Source organism: Rattus norvegicus, chromosome 13 (genome assembly GCF_036323735.1).
Source record: "Rattus norvegicus strain BN/NHsdMcwi chromosome 13, GRCr8, whole genome shotgun sequence".
NCBI lineage: Eukaryota > Metazoa > Chordata > Mammalia > Rodentia > Muridae > Rattus > Rattus norvegicus.
Window position 1 is genome coordinate 87,358,773 of NC_086031.1, and position 16,078 is coordinate 87,374,850.

General features: G+C 44.7%; 2 protein-coding genes across 4 annotated transcripts in view; both read left to right on the forward strand.

The window, feature by feature from the left end:
* Kcnj10 (potassium inwardly-rectifying channel, subfamily J, member 10) overlaps positions 1–8,975 on the forward strand; it is a 33,238-nt gene extending 24,263 nt beyond the window's left edge. For 2 of the 3 annotated variants that reach the window (XM_039090649.2, XM_039090648.2), the window contains exon 2: positions 3,939–8,975. In XM_039090649.2, the coding sequence (XP_038946577.2) occupies positions 3,939–5,078 (1,140 nt within the window). In that variant the 3' untranslated portion in view covers positions 5,079–8,975. The remainder of the gene's footprint in view (positions 1–3,938) is intronic. The other variant, NM_031602.2, reaches the window with a different exon arrangement.
* A 2,945-nt stretch (positions 8,976–11,920) lies between these two features.
* On the forward strand, positions 11,921–15,618 carry Pigm (phosphatidylinositol glycan anchor biosynthesis, class M). The gene has a single exon (NM_024144.2). It carries the CDS (start codon positions 12,007–12,009, stop codon positions 13,276–13,278), a length of 1,272 nt encoding a protein of 423 aa, NP_077058.1. The 5' UTR covers positions 11,921–12,006; the 3' UTR covers positions 13,279–15,618.
* The last annotated feature ends 460 nt before the right edge of the window (positions 15,619–16,078 follow it).

Sequence of the window (16,078 nt, forward strand, 5' to 3'; positions counted from 1 at the left end):
AGGAACCAGTTTTGGACCAGGAGCCAGAAGACCAGGGTTTGGCTTCCCATTTGATCACTATTTTGCTTTGAGTGATTTTTCTCTGAGCCTCAGTTTCTAATGATGTCATCTTTCCTCTCTACCTCACAGTGTGGGGGTCAGATTACATATTTTATAAAGTAGTAAATACTCATGGGCTATTGATTTAGGAGGGATAAAGTAGGTTTTTGAGAGCCCCCATTCTTCCCGATGTGTAGAACCTCCTCTTAATACAAAGCTAGGAGTTAGAGGAAAGACCCCTGCTTGTTACCACAGAAAGGTCAGGGATGGAGATGGGGAGGAGGAGGCAGGCACCCAGTGCTTCTCTCAGGTTTGGATGGAAGCTTAATCTGTCTATATCCATATCCTCAGGAAGATGGAGATGAACCTTCTGAAAATACTGTATGGCTTCTCCTTGAGCATCTGGGGACAGTATGTTCTTTCTAGGGACTCTTCACATCGGTGCAATCCTGGTGACACAGTGTTCTTTTTCAATGTAACTCTGGAATCTTTCACCCTGTAGTTTGTACTCCCTGCTCCTGTTTGTTCGTGGAGCTCAGAACATTCATTCATGTGACAGCCCCTCAAGACAAGTATCCTGTACACGTGTTCTTTCTTTCAGACCATCTCTTGACAAGATCCATCCCTTTCCTTTAACCGCTCCCCATGTGATCTGGTCCTGATTTTTTTTTTTTTCATAGCTGGACTGCTGTTCTAGATAGAACACTGACGAAGTGGGACTAATGGAGCAGAGTCGAATCAATTACCTCTTTATTTTAGAGACTTCATTCAGCCAAAGGAGCTTAAGATTGTATTGCTTTAATGGCAGTCAAAATACATGAATAACTCATACTGGATTTTTTTTTTCTAAAATGTTTAAGTCTCCGTTTTCCCCATGGTGATGTGACTAAACTACGTCTTCATAGTTCTAAACTCTCTCAGATAATTTTTGGACCCAAGCACATACTCCAACATTTATCCTTTTTGTCGCATTTGGCTCATTCATCTGGTTCCTTCTAGATCCCAGTTCCACCCAGTCCTTGCAGACTGTCCTAGGTTTGTGTCGTCCACATGATTGATAGCCACAATGTTCTCTAGTTTTGAATGAAGTCAGTGTTAGGAGCATTGAGTAGGGCAAAATAAAGAATAAATCTCTCTGCTACATCAATAGAAAGTGAATTCTGGCCTATTGGGGTTTACTCACCAGAGCCACTGAATTTTAAAACCACCTAATTACATTACCCTTCTGGTCGTTCTTCTCTATCTTATTCCCAAAGATATAATGATAGATTTTTGCCCAAAAGCTTGCTGAAGCTTTAGTTACATATTATCGGTATTTTGTTGGTTTGTCAATTTAGTAACCTTATCATGGAAGGAAATTAAGTTATTTTGATATGAATCAATCTTAGTAAACCCACAGAGGGTTTTACAGACAACTTTCTTTCTCCTTGTTCTGTCTAGTTACACATAATCTTCGTATTTTACTCGAGAATTCTTCCTAGGATCACTACACTTGTTTGTCTATATCTTATGAAGTGTATTTAATTTTTACTTTTGAAAATTAAAATCACTTCCTCTCATCTCTAACTGTGTGGTTCCTTTGTTCTCCAACAGCACTCGGAAATCTTATGTAGAGCTTTCACATCCTTAAGAGTTTGAGGATTGGGGCTGGAGAGATGGCTCAGTGGTGAAGAGCCCTGACAGCTCTTCCAGAGGTCCTGAGTTCAAATCCCAGCAACCACATAGTGGCTCACAACCATCTGCAATGGGATCCGATGCCCTCTTTTGGTGTGTCTGAAGACAGTGACAGTGAACTCACATGAAATAAATAAATAAATCTTAAAAAAAAAAAAGAGTTTGAGGATCAAACACTCTTTTGTGCAGACCATACAGTGGTGTGCGCGTGCACACACACACACATACACAAATTGTGGTAGGTGGTTGTTATTAGTAGCACTTTTGAGTATTGAGCAGGGATTTATTTATTTATTTATTTATTTATTTATTTATTTATTTATTTATTTATTTCGGAGCTGGGGACCGAACCCAGGGCCTTGCGCTTGCTAGGCAAGCGCTCTACCACTGAGCTAAATCCCCAGCCCCCGAGCAGGGCTTTATTTAAGCTCCCAAACTGAAATTATTCAGAGCTATAGAGCTTCCTTTTTGCTTCAAAGGAACCAAGGTGATAGGGCAGTGAAAAGCACCAGGGTCTGGCTGGATAAACACTTCAAATGGTCTCCAGGCTGGTAAGATGGGCAGGCTGAATGCTTCTGAATGTTCTCAAGGCCCTCATTCATTGGTGATCTCCAATTCGGTTCCCTGTGTGGCTAGGACTTTATGGACAGGCGCATATAACTTAGACTCTTCCACAGGCAAGGCAATGGGGAAAATGGAACAATGATAAAATGTTAACGGTTCAGACATATGGGGTGGGGGATGCAACGGGCTGCTCCAGTATCCAAAGAGCCCGGAGTCCCAGAAAGCATCTTAATTCCTCTCAGGAGTTCCAGATGTCAGACTCAGAGTCTAAGTGACTAAGCTTTTCTCTACTGGAAAAGTACAAAGTTACTTTTGGGGCAGGAATGCCAGACACCTTGTATTACGTGAATGGTCTCCTATTTCAATCTCTTGTCCCACTTTCTACTATCAGGACAAATAGCCATCTTGAATTTGAGCCTCTGAAGACATAGCTTCTAATGATTATGGAGTCCACCCTCGCTTCACTCACTCAGGGCAGTTATGCTGCCTACAACCTGGCATCGTTGCCAGCCCACGGGGAGATGCCTCCCTTGGAGCTGACAGGAAGGAAGTTGCTTCCTTTCTGCTTCCTGCTTTTGCTCAGACCTTGTCTGTGCTCCCTCTAACATCAGCTAAGACCCTGACCCAGACGCCATGTCTCCCAGGTAGTGCAAACAAGTGATGGTGGTAACTGATGACGGCAAAGGAAGGAAGGAGCCTGGGTGCCTAGAGGGTGCAGGGATGGATCCCTTTGGCCATTTTCTCACCAATGGGCACTGACCGGGGGTTAGGAGAGAGAGTCATGAAATTAAAGGCATACACACGTCTTAAGCAGGGCTGTCCTAGGATTTCAGTGGGATAAGCTTTCTTGCCTTGATAGTCATCTGAAGGGAGGGGTTTTATTTTAAATTAGTTATCTCCACACACAGACACACACACACAGACACACACACACACACACACACAGACACACAGACACACACACACAGACACACAGACACACACACACACAGACACACACACACACAGACACAGACACACACAGACACACACACACACAGACACACACACACAGACACACACACACACAGACACACACACACACACACACACACACACACACGTTCAGTGGCGATCAGGAGAGCTCTCATCCCTCTCATTTCTCCTTTCAGCAGCCTGTGCACTTCTCACTCTCTTCTCTGCTCCACCTCCTCCCCAGATCACCAACGTTACTACCCTGCATTGCGTGTTTCGCAGTGTCTAGTTCACATGTGTCTTCTTCACTAAAGCTTCGAGTTCTTAGCGGGAACCATGTCGTTTTCATCTTTCACTTATCAGGACCTCACGCCGTCGCTGGCATTTAACAAGGCTCTACAAATATTTGCTGAGATCAATGGCATCAAAAGGAAGGTTAGAGGCTGGCTTAGATGGCACTCACTCAGCAGGTAAAGGCATTTGTCACCAAGGCTGGCCACCTGGGTTCAATTCCCAGGGCCCACGTGGCGGGAGAAAACAAAAATCCTGTGACTTGTCCTCAGCAGTGACACTTAAGCACCCCACCACCTCCAAAATAAATCAAAGACATTTTAAGAAGGATGATGGTTTCTCTTCTCTTTGGGTGGCGTCTAGGAATTGGCCGGATTTTGGCAATCACCTTCTTTACGCTGTCTTGCTTCCTGCAGATGACATCAGTTGCCAAGGTCTATTACAGCCAGACGACGCAGACAGAGAGCCGGCCCCTAGTGGCTCCAGGAATACGTCGGAGGAGGGTCCTGACAAAAGATGGCCGGAGCAACGTGAGAATGGAGCATATTGCTGACAAGCGTTTCCTCTACCTCAAGGATCTATGGACGACCTTCATTGACATGCAGTGGCGCTACAAGCTTCTGCTCTTCTCGGCAACCTTTGCAGGCACTTGGTTCCTCTTTGGCGTGGTGTGGTATCTGGTCGCTGTGGCCCACGGGGACCTGTTGGAGCTGGGACCTCCTGCCAACCACACGCCCTGTGTGGTGCAGGTGCACACACTTACTGGGGCCTTCCTCTTCTCCCTCGAATCCCAGACCACCATTGGCTATGGCTTCCGCTACATCAGCGAGGAATGCCCTCTGGCCATTGTGCTTCTCATTGCACAGCTCGTGCTCACCACCATTCTGGAAATCTTCATCACCGGAACCTTCCTTGCAAAGATTGCCCGGCCAAAGAAGAGGGCTGAGACGATCCGTTTCAGCCAGCATGCGGTTGTGGCTTACCACAACGGGAAGCTTTGCCTCATGATCCGGGTGGCCAACATGCGTAAGAGTCTCCTCATTGGGTGCCAGGTGACAGGCAAACTGCTTCAAACCCACCAGACAAAGGAGGGTGAGAATATTCGGCTCAACCAGGTCAATGTGACTTTCCAAGTAGACACAGCCTCTGATAGCCCCTTTCTCATTCTACCCCTGACTTTCTACCATGTGGTAGATGAGACCAGCCCCTTGAAAGATCTCCCCCTCCGCAGCGGGGAGGGTGACTTCGAGCTCGTGCTGATCCTAAGTGGGACGGTGGAGTCCACCAGCGCCACCTGTCAAGTTCGCACTTCCTATCTACCGGAGGAGATCCTCTGGGGCTACGAGTTCACACCTGCTATCTCACTGTCAGCCAGTGGCAAATACGTGGCTGACTTCAGCCTTTTTGACCAGGTTGTGAAAGTGGCGTCCCCCGGTGGTCTCCGAGATAGCACCGTACGTTATGGAGACCCAGAAAAGCTCAAGTTGGAGGAGTCATTAAGAGAGCAAGCTGAAAAGGAAGGCAGTGCCCTTAGTGTGCGCATTAGTAACGTCTGACATCCTGTTCTCTCCTCCTCAGCCCTCTGGCCTTTTCCTCTCCCAGTGTCCTGGGAAAAGGATACTATCTGGGTTCGCTGGAGAGCCCTGGAAGTACCCATCCTCTACTTTCCCTTAACCCGGTGGCCTATGAGCAGTCTAGGCCTGCTGGAGTCCTACTCTTTCCTCTCACTGTCCCCTTGTGCCTTCCTCTACTACTACACCAATGTACATGAGTCTTAGCCGGGTTGGGGCAAGGAGAGGGAAGATTAGGCTGATGTGGCTTGAAAGGCCTCAGCCATGCTTGGAGATTCACATTCAGAGGACCTTGTGATTGGATGGATAGACTCCCCCCAAACGCCCACTAGAATGTTTGATGATTTGAGACTGGGCCTCGTCCTCTGTGGCATCTAGCAAGTTCCCTAAAGCAGAACTCTCTCAGAGAGTCGATCTATGGTCTCCTCTCAGAAGTACAGGGATCTGAAATCAGTGTTCTCTGGGCTCTCTACCAAATCCTGAAGAAGCCAGAGTTTGTCATAGTGTTTCAGTTTCAGCTGGTAACTCCTGACAGAGCCTGGACTCTTGGTCACCACCTAATTTTCCCTCCCTCTCCTGTTCTCAAGTGGGTCTTCTCAGGACAACCAGTCTCTCTCAGCTTCTGTTCCCACAGAACTGGGGTTGGCCTGAGGAACACAAACAGCCACCATTTTCCTGCACCTATCCTGGATTCTGAGAAATTCAATTTTGGAAGTATTGTTTAAAACTCTAGCCCTGTTCTTCAGGCAGCCCTGACCTGGAAAGATTTGTTTAACTATTAACTATTTCCTGGGAATGGGAAGACCTTAGCCAATGCGCGTTCTCTCTCTCTCTCTCTCTCTCTCTCTCTCTCTCTCTCTCTCTCTCTCTGTCTCTTCCTCCCTTCTTTCTTTCCTCCCTCCCTCCCTCCCTCTCCGAGATAGGGCTTTACTATGTAGCTCTGGCTGACCTTGACCTTACTATGTAGACCAGACTGGCCTTGAACTCACAGATATCTACCTGCCTCTGCCTGCCATATACTGGAATTACAGGCACGAGCCACTATGCCAAGCCCCCAATGCTCTCTTGAATAAGTCTAGTGCCCATGAAAATATCTAAAAACACTCCAGATTACACTGTGCTAGTTCCACTGTTTCCTTTCTTCCCAACCCAGACCCCTCGTCCCTTAACCCAACTTTTTGAAGTAAGAGAGTGAAACATGTCATTTACCTTTCTTAACATCGATCGATCTATCAAAACGAGTCACAAGGGAAAAGATTCCCCAGGAAAGTTGAACCAACTTCTCAGATTTCCAGATTACTGTACAGAGCCTCTGGGAATTTGTGATGTTTTGTTAAGATTTGGGCTGAAGCAGAACTCTGGCTGACAGCCACTGTTTTGTTCCTTCTCCTGGTGCCCTTCTGAAAAGCACCAGCTATTTTATGAGGCAATGCTGAGAGGAGAGGAACTTAAATTCTGATCTCAGCCATTCTGACTGACACTTGGCATAACATGATGAAAATCAGCCTCATCTCTTCTCTTCTCTGCCTACGGGCCAGTTCCAGGCAAATTACAAAGACAGCTTAAGATCGCACCCAGGCTATTCCTAGTTCTCTGGTGAGGGCTGTATCAGGTGTCACCAGGTCCTGTTCTGGTGAGCTCTGGCTCCACTTGGGTACCCAGGAAACCTCCTGGATAGTTTAGCCGGAATGATGTAACTGTCGGTGTAAGGTGGACGTGACAATTGAGGACAAGCTACACACCTGTACAGAATGTATGCACAGATCTCTGTGCAAAGCCTTGCAGAGCAGCCCAGAAGATCCCAAGGCTGAACCCATCTCAACCGTGCACGGATCTCAACTGTGCACGGTCCCTTGAACTCAATTAACTGTAGCCTGAAAGCGTAGAGGCTTCAGTCTCTCCTTACTGTAAAGCTCACCATTATTCTCCAGCTCTTATCAAAACAGGAACCAGAAGAACCTGAATGTCTGAAACAAAGAGCGAGAAGGCAAGAAGCAGCTTCTGTGCTTTCAAATATATTCAATGCCGTGCTTACTGGATTGTGTCCAGCGTGCAAGGACCAAGTGTACTGCCGTGTGTGTGTCTTCTTATCCTGTGGCAATTTATCCTCTGTCCTGTTTCTTCTACACATTGCTGCTTCCCTCCTGAAGGGATTACCCTCTTCCCAGACCCTTGCCCAAGGCCCAACTCTCCTCAGATTCTTGGATAACAATGTGAGAGAGAGCATTTCCTGCCTTAACCCCTTTTGAACTTCCTCTACAATCCTAGGCTTTGCTCTAAGTTGCACTTTAAAATCATTCTGTCCTGTTAATTCAGAATGGCACCTTCCTCCAACAAGCCTTATGTTCTGCATGAACAACGCCCACTCACAGCCCTAAGTGGTTCTTTAGATCGCAGCCAGACTCTCTGACCTGGAATCCCTTTTCAGGATGTAAGACAAGCTTCACTAGTGGCCATGACTGATGAGAAATGAGAAATGGGTTCCCTATCTGTACCAGCTAGAGACTTGGAATGTCAGAGAGTAACAGGTGGGCAAAACACCGATGGGGAAGTATATCCAAAGTGGGAAAAATGTAGTGAACTGAAACCCAGAGTCTTACTTATGATGGACACACAATAGGTGGGTGGAAACTTGGGAAATTGGGATATGATATATATGTTTATCTAAGGAGAAAACCAGAGATAATATATAGACAGATATGTATATATATGTACGTATACCCACATATATGGAATGTACAGAAAGTAAGTATTCAGACTTTAACAAAGGGACAAGTATTTTGCCTTGGTTTTGGGAGTAGGATAACCGGATCTTCTGTGTTATGGTCAGCAGAACAGTGAGAGGAGCTGATGGTTTTAAGTTTGCTTGATGGAAAAGGGAGGGCTAGACCCTGCCCTTTTCATAGATAAAGAAAGCAACATCCATCAAGGTTTGATGAATCATGCTGATAGGACAAGAGAAGAGAGAGGAGGAAATGGGGCATAGGGTTGTCCCATTCACAGAGAGCTAAGAAAATCTACCACTCACACTATGTGCTACCTATCCCTGACAACAACCTGCCATCCAACAAATTCTAAAGCAAACGAGCAAGCAAGCAAGCAAGCAAGCAAGCTATGGCATCCTTCCATTTTCTTCTCTTCTTCCACCAGGGTGGGAGCTATAGGTCTGAGCCCCATCATTAAAAACTGAGAAGCTGAAGTATTAGTCTTTGGGAGGCAAATGCAAACGCTAGAGTGCGAACACCTGGACTGATGAGCCGCTGAGCTCAAGATACTCTCAAGGCAGAGGCTCAAGTCCATATACAAAAATCCTAAAGCGTACTTCGTATGTCAGAGTCTCAGCTCTGGCATGGAGGCAGGTTTGGAATGCTATGGCTACGAGGCTCTTCGATGAAAATGCAGAATGTGGCTTTCCTCTTCCCCAGAGTATGATGCAGGTCCATGGAAGGTTTCTGGAATCCCTAAACTGGGTTTCACTTAATTCCAGCTGCTCCCTTCTGTTCTCCACACTTCCTGAAACCCACACCAGCTAGCATGACTATGCAGGGGTTTTCCTGAGGTCAGCAGAAAAAGCAAAGCAGTTATAATGTTATTAGCCAGGGACAGTGCCTGTTCTTCAAGGTTTGCTATCACAAACCTTGCTAGCTAACCTAGTTTCTTTGCAAATTAACCCATTACCTATGCTGCACAGTTGGCTGGGCTTCCCAGGCCCAGCATTGGCCAGTGCTACTGAAGCAGAAGTGTCTAGGGATGACTTTCCCACACACTGCAGTAAAGACTAAACCAGGTCAAATGTATTTAGAAAAAGACCTGTGAGGTAGTTTTGGTTTATTTTTGTCGGTTCAGAACAAAGTACTAAATAAACTGGATGCATTTCTTGTTCTCACTGTGTCTTCTTTTAGAAATGGAACCCTAACTTGTTATCATGGTTTGAACTCATGGGCTGAGTTTGGGGAGAGGGGGGCTCAACTAGGCTCTGTTGGAAGGATTTGCTACCCTGTGGCCAGCCTTTCCTGCTGACTTTCCCTTGCATGAAAACATTCAGTAATGGTTTCACCCAATCTGTCACCAACCCTTTTCTTGGTAAGATCCCTTAACAAATACATTTCAAATTCAGTTTTTGAATTTCTGAAAAGTTTTTAATTAACTAATTAATTAATTTTTGAGACATAGGTTTCTCTGTGTAGTCCTGGCTGTCCTGGAACTCACAGTGATCTGCCTGCCTCTGCCTTCTGAGTGCTGGGATTAAAGGTATGTGTCTTTGTGTGTGTGTGTGTGTGTGTGTGTGTGTGTGTGTGTGTGTGTGTGTGTGTCCTTCCGCCATGTGGGGTCAGGGGGATCATATCATGCTCCAGTTGTCAGGCTTCCCAGCAAGCCCTATTACCCACTGAGCCACCTCGAAGGCTTGCAAATTCAGTTCTTAAATGGCAAGATTTAATAAACACTAAGACTCAGGAATCTGAAAACTGGATTAGTTAATTCCAGGAGTCAAATAGCTCTAGAGTGGACACCGTCTCTTTTGGATAGTGATTATTTTTTTAGTTCATTTTTCCTTTCACACTATAGGAAACACTCTTTGGATGGTTTCTTTACACATCCTCAAGGCTCTGGAAGTCCATTGTAATCAGCAGACATTTCTATCCCCGGGCCTCAGCATAATTGACTTCTCATGTATTCTTACCTAGCATTAGCCTGAGAAAGTCACAGTCAGTCTCCAATCCCAAATACTCTGGCAAGAAACAACAGAAACAACTGACTCTTGGTCCTTAAGATGAAAGGACAAAGGGAAGAATGGAAAATTGAGTCTCTCATCATTAATAAATTGACATTTAGGACACACTACATGTGAGTCATAAGACATATTAGATGTACAAGACGTAAGGACAGAACACAGAAACAAATGGTATATAACCCGTAGAACCAAGGGTAGAGCATTTAGCGTATACTAATACAAAATAGAGAATTAACATAATCTTTTAAAGATTTCACAGGGTCAGACCCTAAGACGGGAAATGTTATCTGTTCAAGCGTTCTGCCACTTTCTGCAGCTCACTGGCATGACTCCACGGACAGGCTGTCGAATTAGAGCCTCTCCTACTTATTAGACCAGCCATAGAGGAGAATTAGCTGTGGCTTTTCTGCCAGAATACCTAGAACAACCCATCCAGAAGAACCCTTATTTTATTTATTTATTTTTTAAATAATAAATATAATATTTATTTATATTTATTCTACAGAAGTACACTGTCGCTGTCTTCAGACATACCACAAGAGGGCATCAGATCTCAAACTATCAAACCAGGGATATAAAAAGTAACGATGACAGAGAATATCAGACAGACTAAAGAAGAGATTGAGAAAAAGAAATAGATATCATATCAGCATTTTATTTGCAAGTTCATCACACAATCATTATGCTATCCTGAGTTAGACAGGCCTACTTCCAATTCCTTTTCTGCTACTAGTTGGCAATGTGACTTATTTACTCTCCAGAAATCCTGATTTTGCTCATTAATAAAGATAAGGATGTCTACATTTAAAAGTAGTTAGTATGTCTGACAATTGGGAATAAGTCCTTAACAAACCACTATTATGAATCAAAATAATTTAGGGCATATATACCATGATAACCCATTACCTAGTATTCAAATAACTCTTGACAGGCTCTATTCATAAGATGAAGCCAGACAGTCTGCGCCAGTTACCATGTGTCTGAGACTCTAACACAAGAAAGTACAAAGAAATAAAGATATAACTTCCACTCTCAAGAACCCTACAATTTAGTTGTAAGGTGATCTGAATGGTAATGTGTTATGACGGTACATATGGGCAATGCATAGTAAAAAATGAACAGAGGTAGTTATTAATCTACACCATGTAATTACATCAAAGCATAGAAATATGACTATAAGGTTAATATGGCTGATTCAAAGGATAAATGTGAGATGTAGGAGGAGAGATGTCTAGGCTGAATGAAACCACTTCTATAGAAATCTAGAAGACGTTCCCTAGGCGCAGGCTCAATTCGTAAGATCAAGGCAGTCTGTGTCAGTTACCATGTGTTTGAGACTCTAATACATTACAAGAAAGTACAAAGAAATAAGGATATACTTTCTACTATCACGAACAATTTAGTTGAAACTGAAAACGCTGTAAAATAAAGTATGACGTTCTTAAAAGTCGATTAATAAGTGCAGTAAGAAACCAGAAAAAGAATGAAAGAGTTGGGAGTCTTTGGCAAGAAATTAATAGTGGTAGGGTTGAACGGGGTGGGTGAAGGGCCGATTTTTACCTACGTGAAGAGTGCTTGAAAAGGACGGAGTTGACAGTACTCCAGGGATGGCAATCTAGACGTTATTTCGGTAGGCGGAACCTTCACATCAGGGTAAAACCACGAGAACTATTTTATTTTTAGGCTTATTCTTCCCATCTATATTTTCCACTCTCAGTCCTCCAAGCCAGTTCTGCGGGAGGTGGCAGCAGGTCGCAGCTCACCGAGTCAAGAGTCCTCCTCGGTTGGCCCGAGTTGAGAACGCGGAAGCACTGGTTTCTACAAACAAAGTTCACCCAGCTCCACGACTTCTCAGCCACTCCGGGATTTCCGAACAGCGGAAGTGTCGCGAAGGAGGGACCGGAAATCCCGCCTCCGCCGGAGGAAGCTGCGGACGCAAGACAGCCAATCCCGAGGAAGGCAGTAGTTCCATGGAGACAACTTAGAGCCCGCGCGAAGGCCGTAGGCCGGAAGTACGGTGGGGGCAGGACTTCGTACCGGAAGTGATCGTTCCTGAGTTATTACTGTCGGCGCACCGGCGGGGGAGATGCTCCAAGTGGGCGAGTGGAGTGAGCCGGAGGAGGGTTAGAGAGAGGGGCGCAGCGTGGACCCGGGGCCGGGCCGGTGGCCCGCACTCAGACCATGAGCTACACCAAGCACTGGGGAGAATGGTTCCTGAACCTGCGGGTGCCGCCCGCCGGGGTGTTCGGCGTGGCCTTCCTGGCCCGGGTCGCCCTGGTTTTCTACGGTGTCTTTCAGGACCGGACTCTGCTCGTGAGGTACACCGACATAGACTACCACGTGTTCACGGACGCCGCGCGTTTCGTCACGGAGGGGCGCTCCCCTTACCTGAGGGCGACGTATCGCTACACGCCGCTCCTGAGTTGGCTCCTCACTCCCAACGTCTACCTCAGCGAACTCTTTGGCAAGTTTCTCTTCATCAGCTGCGACCTCCTCACCGCCTTCCTCTTGTACCGCCTGCTGCTGCTCAAGGGGCTGGGGCGCCGCCAGGCCTGTGGCTACTGCGTCTTCTGGCTGCTTAACCCCTTACCCATGGCGGTGTCCAGCCGAGGCAACGCAGACTCCATCGTCGCCTCCCTGGTGCTTACGACCCTGTACTTAATAGAGAAACGACTCATCGCGTGTGCCGCGGTGTTCTATGGCTTCGCGGTGCACATGAAGATGTATCCGGTGACCTACATCCTCCCCATAGCGCTCCATTTGCGTCCCGAGCGCGACAGTGACGAGGGGCTCCGGCTAGCCCGGTACTCTTTCCAGGCTCGTTTGTACGACTTCCTGAAGAGGCTGTGTAGCTGGGCTGTGCTGCTTTTCGTAGCAATTGCAGGACTCACTTTTTTGGCCCTGAGCTTCGGTTTTTACTATAAGTACGGTTGGGAGTTTCTGGAGCACACCTACCTTTATCACCTGACTCGGAGGGATATCCGCCATAACTTTTCTCCATATTTCTATATGCTGTATCTGACTGCAGAGAGCAAGTGGAGTTTCACGCTGGGGATCGCTGCGTTCCTGCCACAGTTCATCTTGCTTTCAGCCGCGTCTTTTGCCTATTACAGAGACCTTGTCTTCTGTTGTTTTCTTCATACATCCATTTTTGTGACTTTTAACAAAGTCTGCACTTCTCAGTACTTTCTTTGGTACCTCTGCCTTCTGCCTCTGGTGATGCCACTAGTGAGGATGCCTTGGAAGAGAGCCGTGGTCCTCTTAATGTTGTGGTTCATAGGACAGGCCTTATGGCTGGCTCCTGCATACGTTCTAGAGTTTCAAGGAAAGAACACCTTCCTGTTTATTTGGTTAGCTGGTTTGTTCTTCCTTCTGATCAACTGTTCTATACTGATTCAGATTATTTCCCATTACAAGGAGGACCGCCTAACCGAGAGAATCAAATACGACTAATGTGTCTGGATCTTCTGTAGCATTCTGATGATTCCATGTGGACTAGAAAAGCTTTGTAATTTTTTTCCTCCCTGAGCACTCTAAGCACTCTAGTGAAAGTTTCCTTGTTCCAATAGAAATTAAAACCGGTGTTGGCCTTACATATAAAGGGGACCAATAACTGAGGTCCATCCTTTAGAAGTCTTAGGACTCTTGTTTGTTTGTTGAGAAGTAAATCTTTGTTTGACTGCTGAAAAGCTGGTGAAGCTAGAAGATGCTGAAATATTTTTGAACAGTAGAGGAATAGACATAAGGTCTCTGTCAGTTTGTTCCTGTCACTGTGCTACTGTTGTACCTTCAGCCCCTGCCTTTTTTTTCCCTGCAGTTCTGACAGCTATGGACATTTACAAAGTTCCTAAAGTACACCATTTTTACATATAAAGTATTAACAGTTCCATGCTCAGTTGGGAAAGCTTTAAATTTTTGCATTAAATGTGGGGGCTTAGAAGAGAACTAATCCAAAGAATTTAAATTGTGATCATGTATTTGTTTTGTAATTTAGTTTTTCAGCATTAGTACCAGTGATATTCGTTTTATACAAAAAGATTAAATTTAAACTCCTCCATCTTTAGACCTGAGTTTAAACAAAAGAAATTGGACATTAGCATGTATATGCTTGCCCTTTTTCTAATTCCTAGAAAGATTTTTCTTCTAGAGTTTAATTTGAGTATTGTCTGTTGTAAAAGTAGTAGACTTTAGATGGTAAAGCCAAAGTTTTGGGTATGACGTCATTTGCTCTATTCTGGCTTTATCGTCTAAATTGTTACAATAGTGAACATTGTTGATAAGGCATAAATCCTACACTCTGAAAATCCCCTGATAGAAAGGATGATTTTTGAGGAAGACTCCTGTGAAGCATAAGTGGTGTCATTGTTTGGGCTCACTGCTCTAGATCAAGAGGTTGCAAGGGACTTGAGGAACTACAGAAATGAGGCTGTGGTAGGCAGATCTTTTTATGTATCACTAGAAGTAAATACAGTGATAGGGAAATACTTTCTCAACTGTATGAATAAACATTCTAAAATTTTTTTAGAAAACATAGAGCCCATCTATGTTGAGGGCTTTCTAACATTTGAAGATGTAGCAGAAATAGATAATTATGATTTTGTGATCATGATTTTTTTTTTCAAAAAAAAAATTGTTTTTTTTCCAGAGTCAACAACAACAAAAAACTCCTGAAAAATAAATACTGCTCCAGAAAAGTAGTAATTTTTTTCCTGTTAGGGCAAGCCTAAAAAAGCCTTTGTTGATAAAATATTTAGGGCTGCTCATAATTAAAAATTCTATTGTGGCAGCATTTCTTTGCTGGATTCCTTTTGGGATTGGCCTTAGAAGAAAAGGCTTTCTGTTGCTTACTGTGTGAAGAAAAGTGGTCAATTGTAGAAAACAATGGCCTTTCCTAAAATGTCAAAACCCATCCTTTTTATTAGCTCATAACAGCATACTGCTTAAGACAGTTTAAGTAGTAGCTTTCCACTTTATGGCACATGAACCTTTTAAAATTATTATGGGGATTGAAACTAGGGCCTCAAACTTTCTAGGCAAGTAGTCTGTCTACCACTGAGCAATGTATCCAGCCCCAAGTGAAATTTTGAAATGAAAATTTGAGCAAGGAAAGTATATTCGTGTATTTGTATAGGCCTGGCTTTTCTTGCTCTTTTAAACAGTCCAGGCTGGTCTTAAACTTTCTTTGTTTGCCCAAGATAAACTTGAACTCCTGACCTTCAGGCCTCTACCTCCTAAGAGCTGAGATTACAGTCCTGTGCCATTGTGCCTGGCTCAGAAAATCTCTATTAAAGAAACGAAAGTATTTCCTAAGAGATGCAGATGTTTTGCAGTTAATCTGCTGCAAACCTTTATTTTTTTATTTGCTTTATATGTATAGGTATTTTGCATATATGTCTGTGCACCGTGTGCATTCCTAGTGCACAAGGTGGCCAGAAGAGAACATTGGCTATACTAGAACAGATGGTTTTGAGCCACGATGTTGGTGGGTGCTAGGAATCCAACCTGAGAGTCTTCTGGAAGAGCTGCTAGCACTCTTAACCACTGAGCCAACTCTCAAGCCCCCTGCTGCAAAAACATTCAGTAAGTTAAGTGGAGAAATGACTTGATCTTTTTGGGGTTTACTTCTGTTTCGCAACTTTTAAAAGTTTTATTTAGAGAAGAGGCACACATTCCATGTCCTGTGTATGGAGGTCAGATGCAACATAGGACAACTGGTGGTGGTCGATTTTCCTCTTTCTCTTATGCTAACCCTGGGATCAAACTTGGGGCATCAGTCGTGGCAGCAGTACCTTCTTATACTGCACTGTCTGGTCGCTTTGGCTTCTTCCCATTTTGTTTCCTTATAAGTCCTTAAATGATGCCTTAAAATTGTGTAGCTCTTTCTTATTTTCTGTGTAATTCTCTTGTTCCTATACTACCTGCGTTATCTTGATGTCACTGTAGCAAATGCCCTTCGTAAGTCAACTGTAGAGAGAAAAGGTTTACTTGGGCCCATGGATTAGAAGTTTCACTTTGAGATTGGTTGGCCTCAGGCCTATGATGTGGTAGAGTATTGTAGCATGAGGACACAATAAAACAAACTGTTCACCTCATCGTGTGTGCAGAAGACAGAGTATGAGACATGGCTCTCTCAGATACTTTCGAGGGCACACCCCTAAAACCTCACACTGGGCTGGCCTAAATTCCACAAGGAGGCAAGCTTTTTAACACCTGGGCCTTTGTGGGGAGAGTTCAGATCCACACTATAGCATCA

Coding starts and splice junctions, on each gene's coding strand:
- Pigm (NM_024144.2), top strand. CDS start 12,007: ATGAGCTACACCAAGCACTGGGGAGAATGGTTCCTGAACCTGCGGGTG.